Raw genomic sequence first — 10,341 nt, forward strand, 5'->3', positions numbered from 1 at the left:
ACTGCGTGAATCAGATGTGACGTCAGACGTGTGTCTGATGAAAACAAGGAAGAGCAATGTGCAAGTAGATCGTATGGAGAACTCTGGCTAAGGTAGGTTTCAGATCTTGCCAATTTACTTTGATCGTTTTTAGGGATATTGGACATATTCAGAAGAGCTGATGATGGATGTATTTGATTCGATATTAGCATACGAACGCTAACCTACTTGTGATGAATACGGTCGCTGTGATGAATGAGTGGTCTTACTTTGGTTATAGGGTTACAATAGCGATGTAGTTAATCCAATAAGGTTGCATTTTTACTAGACCAGTTACTTTATATCCAAAAATAATTAAACGACATTCTCTCCAACGTCGAGATTTGTTTATTTCAGGACGGTTTCCGTAGGGTGGGACTTTTTCTTTCACTTCTGTTTATCATCTTCGTGTAGGCCGATTCTTCTTCGGTGTTTTCTTTAGTCTTCAGGATTATTGTCTCCTGTTTTGGTCAGAATGGACCCTAGACACAAAAAGATCCTTCAACGCAACAGAACCAATCTTGTGAAGGACTTAGACCCGTCGGACGTTTACGATGGGCTCCTGACAAGGGGAGTCTTTACCCAAGATATGCTAGATGAGATAAAGGTAAGACCCATGCCTAAGCACCTGTTAATACAGGGGTCCTCATCTACAATGTATGTTTGAGTGCTCAGGGCAGGTAATTTACTCTTCTTTACATTCCTCTTGAGTGTGAGAATGAGAAGTGACCCTACCCTTGCTGTTTCAGAGCTCAGGAACCAGAAGGGACCAGGCCAGGCAGCTGTTGCGAGACCTGGAGACACGAGGGAGCCGTGCCTTCCCATCCTTCTTGGAATGCCTCCGTGAAGGTGGCTTTGAAAGTCTGGCAGTTCTCCTCCAGAGCGGAGATCCAGCTGGCCAGCCTGTGCCTAACCCACTGAATCCAGTCATCAGACCGCTGCCAGTGTGTAAGAGCACAGTCTTAGATGTCTCAATGACATCTTCACTTTTCTCTTTTAGTTTATTTTTATCTCATGTGTACTACTTGCTTGTTGCACAGGTCCTGTTGATGTCAGAAAGCCAGACAAAATCCACAGTGGTCCACCTAAAGAAGTGCCTCTATATCCTACTGAAATAGATACTCTCCCCAGTCCATGTAAGTGTGCACATTACATCTGATTTCCCTCCCTCAAGATTATATATTTTATTTGTATGTATAATGTGTGAATGAGAACATCATGTGGACTCAGAACTCAAGTCATATTAGAACACCTATGTTTTTCACAGCTCCGGAGAGAGAGAGCCCAAGACCCAGGCAAGGGAGAACAAGACGAGATAGCATCCAGGTAACCTGGCAGTCTAGCTGACTTATGTCTTAAGACTTTGAATTTAGTTTTTATGAGCAGAAAACTGTCTTTGTTGGGGGCTTCTGAACTTCACTAATTGGTGTAGTTTGGACTTACAAACATAGCCTGCATATCTTGACAGTTGGTCCTTAAAATGTAATTTACCAGAGTTTTTTTCTGTTTATCTTTTCCTCAGAACTACAAGATGGATAGTAGCCCATGTGGAATCTGTCTCATCATAAACAATGTGGAGTTTGAACAGCATTCAGAACTTAAGAATCGCAATGGATCAGATGTAGACTCTGACCGGCTGGAGAGGCGATTCAAATCCCTCAATTTTGATGTTGTTGTTAAACGAAACCTGAAATATAAGGTATAGTAGGGATGCTGTAATTTCACCGTAGTATAAAATTAAAATGACACTGCCTTACATCCATACCATCTCTTGTTTCTCAGCAAATACGGCAAGAGTTGGCAGCGCTATCAAAGAAGGATCATTCCATTTATGACTGCTGTGTGGTTATTATGCTGTCACATGGCACGGAGGTAAGCTGAGTGACTTTTTAAAGTCCTGAGATTGTTAAAAACTCTCATTCTTTTGAGGCACCCTCAGTTATTTTTAGCGCTCTCTATTTACACATGCATCACTCTGTGTTGTCCATAGGCTACGCACAGTCGCTTTCCTGGTGCAGTGTATGGAGTGGATGGCACTTCAGTACCTGTTCAGATCATCACAAACTACCTCAATGGACAGCACTGTCCCTCACTGCAGGGCAAGCCCAAACTCTTCTTCCTCCAGGCCTGTGGAGGAGGTCAGATGAATTCTTAACCTCATAGAACATTCCAGATATCATATAACACTGATGAATGCCACTTTAGTGAGGATGATTACTTTAAAGAACCAATGAATGCCATTTCATTAATAATTGTGAATAATGCATATAGTGTCATGAAAGCATTTGTCTTCATATCTAATAGCGAAGCATTGTGAGACATTAAGACATTGCACCGATGCTGCCTCTGGCTCATGGCATGAGTGTGTGTTGGATAGGTGAGAAAGACACTGGTTTTGAAGTCTCACCAGATGAGGCGCAGCCATCTATGGGTGGATCAGATGACCAGATGGATGCTATCCCTGTGTCATCCAGCAGTGACTCGCTGAGCATGTCAGACGAACCAGACGCACGGGCAACTCTGCCCACGCCCAGTGACATCCTGGTATCCTACTCCACTTTTCCAGGTACGTTGGGTTTGTAATTAAAAGAGTGTGATTTCTTTATGTGAAGTTGCATCACTTAGATTACATTTTAAAAAGAGAGAGCACAGAGCACGGTTAATTCTGTCCACCCTGCAGTTTTGCCCACAACTCTTCACATGATGTCATCTAAGGTTTTAATACATGACTTGAAATGTTGATCAATTGATATATTGAAATATAAATGAGTTTTTTTTAATTTATTTTTATTATACTTTTGTGTGCTCTTCTGGGAAAAGATGATTTGCATGACATGATGATGACTTGGTTATGGCAGAGCAAGACGTGACTGGTCAGTTTGCATTCTGTAACCTGTAGGATATGTCTCCTGGAGGGACACAAAGTCTGGTTCATGGTATGTGGAAACCCTGGATCGTGTTCTGGAACTGAATGCTGCCACTGACGACCTAGTAACCATGCTTATGATGGTGGGTGCACAGTAAATTATCTAGGCTTCTAATGCAACCAGGTCTGGCAAACCTTTGTTGTTCTATATGATGATCAGATTTCTCTGACCTGTTGCCTGTGATGTTTCTCAATGGCCTACCCCCATTCCCATACTATAATTGGTTGCAGTCGCTCATACCTCAGTTTGCTTCCTGACCCCAGGTGTCATTTTTGGATCTCGTATACTGTAATTTCTCAGGAACACACATTTCTCATAAGCATTTTATTTGCTCTGTTTTCTTTTGTTTTTCCTTTCTAGGTCAACAATGAGGTGTCACAGATTTCTGCTAAAGGCTTGTATAAACAGATGCCTGGGTCATTCAACTTCCTTCGAAAGCATCTTCACTTCCAAGCTCCATCACACAACCAGTTTCCTACATGACTAGCATGTCTGTCTCTAAACCATTTAAGAATTCATAATTTGTTGACGTAGTAATCTGTGTTGATCAAATCTGTTGTCTTTGTATTTTGTTTACTTTTATACTCCCAGTTGGTAGTGCTGTTTTTTACTGGATTTAACTGAGTCACAGAGAGTTGCCACTCCTTCCTCAGCAGTCCTGTTGGGTGTCATTTTGCCCTGAGATTAGTTGTTATGTCATGCTCAAAATACGTTCCCAAAATACATAACTCTGACTTATCAATGGTTAGATATGCAGAATTTAGCCTGACAATTTGCTATTTTAATCTGTCAATGGTGATAAAATAGGTTATGGTCTTTCTAAGATATTATCTTTCCTTTTTTACAAGTCATTTCAATAAATTTGTGCTATGATTTGTAACATTGTAAGTCTTATTTGTTTTATATTCTTATATTGTTTGCCTTTTCAGATTAAAGGTACAGTCTGCAATTCTGGAAAAATATTGTTGATATTTGAGCTCAAAAGACACTCAAATTACACCTGTCACCTCCATAATCCTGAAGCAGTGTGTTGATTGGCTGGAATTGTTTGTTTCCCATTTACAGAGCCAGGACCTTTTACAAACATCTGAGTGACACGGAACAGACAGCTAGAGGAATGTTTAGAGCATTTAGCTGAATTTGGCAAAAGTGTATTGGATCAGAATAACGGACCTAATCTTTAACTGCAAAGCAGCAAATGAACAAACAAGAGACTAGTTTAATTCCAGCTCATTAGCCCATAAATGAAATATAAGAGAGAAGAGACTATTGCTTGCAATGGAGACATCGCAACAGTATGTATGAGTTTACCATGTGTTTAGGTATGTTTGACAGCTGTTTTTGTTATCACCTTCAAATTATTTTGATATGTTCATGTGAAGGACTGATAAATAGCAAAAATGTAAGAAAAAGTTTCATAGCACAAAATCGCCAAAAGACATCCGTTGGCATGCTAGCAAGCTTTTATCAGTGCCAACTGTACTGTTGCGGATATTTGCGAGGTTTTCTTGCCTTTTAAGCAGCTTGCACACTGCCCCGACAAACGGCAACATTCTCCAACAAACTTTGTTGGGGCAGTGTGCAAGCTGCTTTAGGTAGGTAGTTCGCTGGTAGGGTTAGGGTTATTAAACCAAAACGCCTTACTGCTGCAGATGATTACAGTTACAAGTCATTATACACTACTAAAATCATAAATATGAATACTTTATTCCATTTATGCTAATAGACTTCCCTAAATCCTACACACTGTGCCTTTAAATACAGCAGAAACTGATGTTAGAAGGCCACCACCTCGTTAGGTGGCAGTGTGGAGCTGTCACCTTTCAGGCTAATAATTCAAAAACATGCATCAGAAGAAGAAGATGCATCATGGCGGGCTACATGAATTGTTTTGCTGTCGAATGCTTGAAAGTAGGAAGAGTGATAGTTTTAATTTTGTTATTTTTACTACTGGATACATCTACAGCAGCAGGTATTACGGATGTTTCTTAAAACTAGTAATTGAAAACTGAGAGCGTAGTGGTTACATTTTGTCAAGACAAATGCACAATTGCCTGAAAGATGTCAGGATCATGGGTTCTCTAAACAAGGAAGACGGTCCTTGCATGTGTGCAAAAATGATAACATAAGACCGTCTGTCAGCATTTTGAACTTCACGATCACTCTAATAGACAAATGGCAAGTGTAATGTGTAAGTTACATTAGCTACTTGAGCTCATTGTTAATGCTAGATGGTAATGGGCAGACTTTTCATAGAATTCACTTGAAGTGTGGCGTTGGTAGCTGGGTTTCCATCCAATCTTTTAATGTGAATTTTGACCATTCGAATAGGACATCTTGAGTGGAAACTCTTGAAATTCGTATAAAATCGAATCTAAATCGAATAAGAAATCAATTCGCTAGAGGGGTGGATTAACTCCCGATTCGCATATAGAGTATGATGCTACTAAGGTTGATGGAAACGGATTCATTCGGATGAAATCGCATTTGTTGAGATTTTACTACCTGTTTTCCATTCAAGTTACCCTGACAACCTCAAATTTTGAACCCACAATTTATAGCATATCCTTTAATCGAATTTTCATAAATGCGCTTAGAGTATGCGAATGAGTTGGATGGAAACCCAGTGTCATCCAGCTAAATGGCCTAGCTTTTTTTTGCTGACACTCAGGTGTTCAAATAATCGAGGTGAAAGATGGACAAGAGTTGAAGACACGTGAACCACAACACTTTTGCTACCTTAATCCTGTTAAGCCGGGATGGAGGGAGACTTGGACTAGAATTCAGGTAATAATTAACAATTACGTTCTTCGTAGTTGTTTGCCAAATGCACTATCGGCTAGGAGCCGACTTTGTTTCCTTAGAAGGACAGATATAGTAAGTAACACATGTTTTACAAACAAGCCTGTCCTGTTTGATGTGACAGGTGCGAGTCTGGAGCTCTAAAGACCTGAAGGTGACAGTAGTTAATGATGAGCAGGAGCTGCAGGAGCTGGAACACTTCAGCTTTTGGACCCTTGTACAGTACTTCATACGGGAGCAGACTAATGAAACCTTTGTCCACATCAACCTCTTTGCGCCCAAGACATGTTTCAGAGTTGACCCTTCAAACTCTCAAACACTGTACACTGTGAAGCCCATCCGAAGTGAGTGTGCCCATAGTGTAGCCAATAGGCCTACTTAGTACAAGTTAAGAACAAACTTTCAGCCATGAAAAATTATCTTGATTCTAAGCACTTCTAAAATTGGTTTTTATTTTCCTCTGACTACAGAATTTGACATCTACCTGATCTTAGTCTTTCTTGTTGGGGTTCTGCTTTTCTTCTTTGCTGACATTCTGAGCAGGTAAGATTCTATCTACATTAGGACTGTATTTTTTCAGAATGCAATGAATGTATTATTCTTACTTATTATTCTATTTGTAATCTTCACTTGTTATTGGTGTTTTTGTCCAGGAGTCAGATGTTCTATTACTCTGCGGGAATGAGCACAGGAATGGTTGCCTCCCTCCTCATATTCATCTTTATCATAGCCCGTTTTTTACCAAAGGTAGTAGCTATACATAAAACACTATGCAACAATTTTACACTTTTTGAGGTTTGGTTTTATAGGCAACTCGTTTCGGTACCAACCTCAAATTCATTTTGATAGCATATGGTCATGTGAAGGACAGATAAACACCTGTGTCTTCCCCACTAGCCATCCAGGATATGCCTATGTAGTTCTGTGTTCCGGGCTGGAACACCCTGCAAAAAATGGAAGAAAAGCTTTCACAGCATGAAATTGCCAGCTATACAGCTCAAATACATCAGTTAGTGTATTGGCAAGCTTCTATCAGTGTCAGTTGGGCTGTTGGTGGTGTTTGCAAGGTTTTTGCATGCCTTTTACGTAGTTAGCTTGCAAGTTTCGGAACAGAACTCCTTATTGCCGCTTTAAGGGATGCCATCTGACTGGCATCCAAGGTGTCAACTTACTTTCCTGTAACAGACAACCATAATGTGTTCATAGTCTGATTTATTTTTCTTGCATCCTTCAGAAAAGTCCCTTCTACGTGTTGGTAGTAGGGGGCTGGTCCTTCTCAATGTACATCATTCAGCTGGTTTGCAGGAATCTGCAGCTCATCCTGAAGGACCACTGGCCCTTGGCTATTGGTAAGAGCACAGTGTCATTTTAGTATTTTTTTTAAAGAGAGTCACTAAATGACACTGACTTTATCAAGTAGGATCAGTATTATTGAAACGATTTTCACAGCAGAAGATATTGTTTTGCTGGAAATTAGTACACTGTAACTGTAATGTAGATATTTTTTATCACCTGCAGGTTACACAGCTGTGGTGGGCTTCATCAGTTTCGCTGTGTGTTACCGCCATGGCCCTTTAGTGGACAAGCGCAGTATCAACATCCTGTCCTGGACGCTACAGCTTTTTGGCCTGCTGCTGATTTATGCTGGCATCCAGGTACAGCAGGTGGCGCTGGCCATCATGGTGGCAGCCTTCTGTGCCAAGAACCTGGAGTACCCGCTCAACATGGCCTTCAGTATATACCAGTAGGTGAATCTCGGCACCAAGCCCTGTCACTCAAAATCCTGAATTGTGGGCCAATTTTAAATGGTCTTTGTTTTCTGAAGCTGCAAGAATGTGTGCCGAGTGACACATTTGGTCTTCTATCTGAACATTATTCATTCCACCTGTTCTTGAACATATCAACAGTGTTCTCATTCACGAAGCATAGTCACTGTTGTCACATTGTCGATACACTGACACCAAACAACTATGCATTTAAAAAAAAAAAAAAAATGATTTATTCACATAACCATTCTGTTTATCAGAGCATTTGTGGGATGAGCAGCACAGCTGATTATGTGGGTAGCGCCCAAGTAAAATTGTATTTGTAGTTTCCTTCTATAGCAGAACTCTGTTGATGTCATTTCTGCTCCCACAGTAAGATGAACCGGAGGATGGGCTGGAACTTGGAGCCTCGGCGGCTGCTAACAAACGAGGAGTATCAGAACCAGGCCGAGGTAGAGACGAGTCGTGCCCTGGATGAGCTTCGCAAGTACTGCAGCAGTCCTGATTACAACCATTGGAAGACTGTCTCCAGACTTCAATCACCCAAGAGGTAGGTTGGGCGAAAGAGGGTGGGGTGCCTGTTCGACGCTTTTCTTTTTGTAACGATCCTTAACCCTCCTATTACCTTCAAATTTACTAACATATTTTATCCTTGGGGTCAATTTGACCCTAGCAATTTAAACCTCCAGAAAATGATTATAATAAAAAAATGTGCCCAAGTTTATGTGTCAGGTACTTTATGCTTGTTTGTTGACTACCTAAATAGCCCTTTAAATAAAACAACCCTCCCATCCACCCCCCTTATACATCCAGAATACCTGTTACGTGGATATGCAGAAATATGCAGATCACCATAAAATCTCACTGATTGACCTCAAATTGGAAAGAGATTTCCTTTTGGTGTTTTCATGGCTTCATATTATTTATACATATTGTACATATTGTTGTTATCTATAACATTTGGAATGAAAAACAATTTCTGTTATCAAGAATAGTAACAATGTGTGTAAAATGTTGATATTTCTTATATATTTTATACAATTAAAACAGCCTGGGGTCAAATTGACCCCAAAGAACACCCATGCGTACAGCATGTGTACAGGACATTGAAAACATATCATCATGTTAATTTTTTGTTTACCCAGTTGTCCCCATTAAATTAGGAAAAGTCATTAAATATGAAGCAAAAAAAATGATGTCAATCATTTATTTAGAGACGTTAAACATTGAATGGGGTCAAATTGACCCCAAAGATAATAGGAGGGTTAAGAGTGAACGGGGCCACATTGGTGTGATAGGACGGCCTATATGACGGAGTAACATCTTTCTCTGTCTCTATCCAGATTTGCTGACTTTGTGGAGGGTGTCCCACATTTGTTGCCCAATGAGGTTTCAGTCCATGAACAGGAGTATGGATTTGAAGGCTCTTTCCTGGAGGATGAGCTGTTTGCCACAGACGAAGAGGATGATGATGATGATGATGAGGTTGAGGGAGAATGTCAGAAAGATGATAAAGAGATTCAATTATTTGGTAGGCACAATTTAGTTTCACGGACTTAAGAAGGAAGTTGAGGTGATAACTATCTGTTTTGTGTGTGTGTGTGTGTGTGTGTGTGTGTGTGTGTGTGTGTGTGTGTGTGTGTGCGTGCGCGCGCGTGTAGGGTGTCTGTCAGAGAGGAAGATGATGAGACTGAATGTTGAGGTCATAACGTATTGTTCTTGAAAGAGGATTGACTGTGTTTTCTCTGTACAGTTTTCTTTTGTTATGGAAGTTGTTAGCCATCACACATTTGCTGGTAGAATAAAGACAGATTAAGATTTGAGATTTTTTTTTTAATGTGAAAAATTACTGTGGTCTGTCACTTCAGAAAATGTTTGCAAGTAATAAAAAAAACTGAGAAAATTTGAAATTGAGTTGATCATATTACTAGTGTTTAATGAACAAAGCATGTATGTCTGAATAGAACACCTCTGTCAGATTCAGTAATCTTTGCCTTTCTCTCAAAAAGCTAGGAAAGAAGTGTGGCCCCAGGACCAAGGAGATCGGAAGTTGCCTTTTTGATGTTCAAGAAACATGTCCTTTATGTCCTTATCCCCCTTTATAGACTTTTTTTAAATTATAAAGTTATGAGATTTATTAAAGCAACAGTTTTTGTCTAGTTTGTGAAGAGATATTTTTGCACAATCATTGAGTTGTACAAATGTACAGTAGCAAGAACAAAAAAAACATCTGTGCAGGGGATGTTCCACTGTAAACAGAGGTCATTCACATGCATTGTAATGCCATATAACTCTCAGTGGTATTAATGTATTTACGTGATTGACAGTCGAGGCTGAGAAAGGTCATGGTGTGACAGGCATTAGGACTTTTCCCACTGACAGAAGAAATTAATTCCCAAGTTTTTGCCCGCTTAGGATAACGAGTGGGAGTCCTCACGAGATGTGTCCACACAAGTGTGACGCAAACAATATGATTGGTCGTCTCCAGAGTACTTTTTTTTCCCCCCACTTCCACTTTTCAGATATCCACACACTCAAACCACGTCGAAAAGAATATCCTGGTATTTGCAATGAGCGTGTGCATCACAGCAACTAGAACTGAGACATTGAGTGGTTAACTCAAAAAAAATTCCCATGTAAAAGAATGATAAAACAGTTTGCAGTGTAGACACAAGGGGGCAGTCACCGATTGCTTAGTCCGGAACTGATCGCACAGATTGCTGGTCAAGAACTGGATGAATTTGTGACTATGGCAAAGGGGATGTAAATTTCCATATCATATCAAATGTCACATCTCTTGTAATTAAACTTTTTTTTTACTGAGAATT

General features: G+C 40.1%; 2 protein-coding genes across 5 annotated transcripts; both read left to right on the forward strand.

Annotated features, from left to right (window-relative positions):
* Positions 1-3,825, forward strand: casp9 (caspase 9, apoptosis-related cysteine peptidase). 3 transcript variants are annotated; one of them, XM_031565843.2, is made up of 11 exons: positions 1-92; positions 493-625; positions 768-966; positions 1,059-1,154; positions 1,286-1,344; positions 1,541-1,717; positions 1,801-1,890; positions 2,009-2,156; positions 2,396-2,584; positions 2,918-3,027; positions 3,306-3,825. In XM_031565843.2, the coding sequence occupies exons 2-11, from the start codon at positions 494-496 to the stop codon at positions 3,426-3,428; spliced, it is 1,323 nt and encodes a 440-aa protein (XP_031421703.1). In that variant the 5' UTR covers positions 1-92; position 493; the 3' UTR covers positions 3,429-3,825. The 3 variants fall into 3 exon arrangements, with proteins under 3 accessions (XP_031421703.1, XP_031421705.1, XP_031421704.1); XM_031565845.1 differs by having other exon boundaries at positions 4-92; positions 461-625; XM_031565844.1 differs by having other exon boundaries at positions 8-92; positions 433-625.
* A 940-nt stretch (positions 3,826-4,765) lies between these two features.
* Positions 4,766-10,341, forward strand: nemp1 (nuclear envelope integral membrane protein 1). Of its 2 annotated transcripts, none has more exons than XM_031565847.2 (10): positions 4,766-4,917; positions 5,617-5,732; positions 5,872-6,091; positions 6,218-6,290; positions 6,401-6,494; positions 6,982-7,096; positions 7,266-7,491; positions 7,887-8,063; positions 8,857-9,044; positions 9,527-10,341. In XM_031565847.2, the coding sequence occupies exons 1-10, from the start codon at positions 4,815-4,817 to the stop codon at positions 9,616-9,618; spliced, it is 1,404 nt and encodes a 467-aa protein (XP_031421707.1). In that variant the 5' UTR covers positions 4,766-4,814; the 3' UTR covers positions 9,619-10,341. The 2 variants fall into 2 exon arrangements, with proteins under 2 accessions (XP_031421707.1, XP_031421708.1); XM_031565848.2 differs by having other exon boundaries at positions 4,768-4,917; positions 9,523-10,341.

The sequence above is a fragment of the Clupea harengus genome, chromosome 4, assembly GCF_900700415.2.
Source record: "Clupea harengus chromosome 4, Ch_v2.0.2, whole genome shotgun sequence".
NCBI lineage: Eukaryota > Metazoa > Chordata > Actinopteri > Clupeiformes > Clupeidae > Clupea > Clupea harengus.

Excerpts from the sequence above, each read along its gene's own strand:
- casp9 (XM_031565843.2), top strand. The coding sequence starts at position 494 with ATGGACCCTAGACACAAAAAGATCCTTCAACGCAACAGAACCAATCTT. Across the intron at positions 1,345-1,540 it reads CAAGACGAGATAGCATCCAG|AACTACAAGATGGATAGTAG; the intron begins GTAACCTGGCAG and ends TCTTTTCCTCAG. Across the intron at positions 1,891-2,008 it reads TGCTGTCACATGGCACGGAG|GCTACGCACAGTCGCTTTCC; the intron begins GTAAGCTGAGTG and ends TGTTGTCCATAG.
- nemp1 (XM_031565847.2), top strand. The coding sequence starts at position 4,815 with ATGGCGGGCTACATGAATTGTTTTGCTGTCGAATGCTTGAAAGTAGGA. Across the intron at positions 5,733-5,871 it reads AGACTTGGACTAGAATTCAG|GTGCGAGTCTGGAGCTCTAA; the intron begins GTAATAATTAAC and ends TTGATGTGACAG. Across the intron at positions 8,064-8,856 it reads AGACTTCAATCACCCAAGAG|ATTTGCTGACTTTGTGGAGG; the intron begins GTAGGTTGGGCG and ends GTCTCTATCCAG.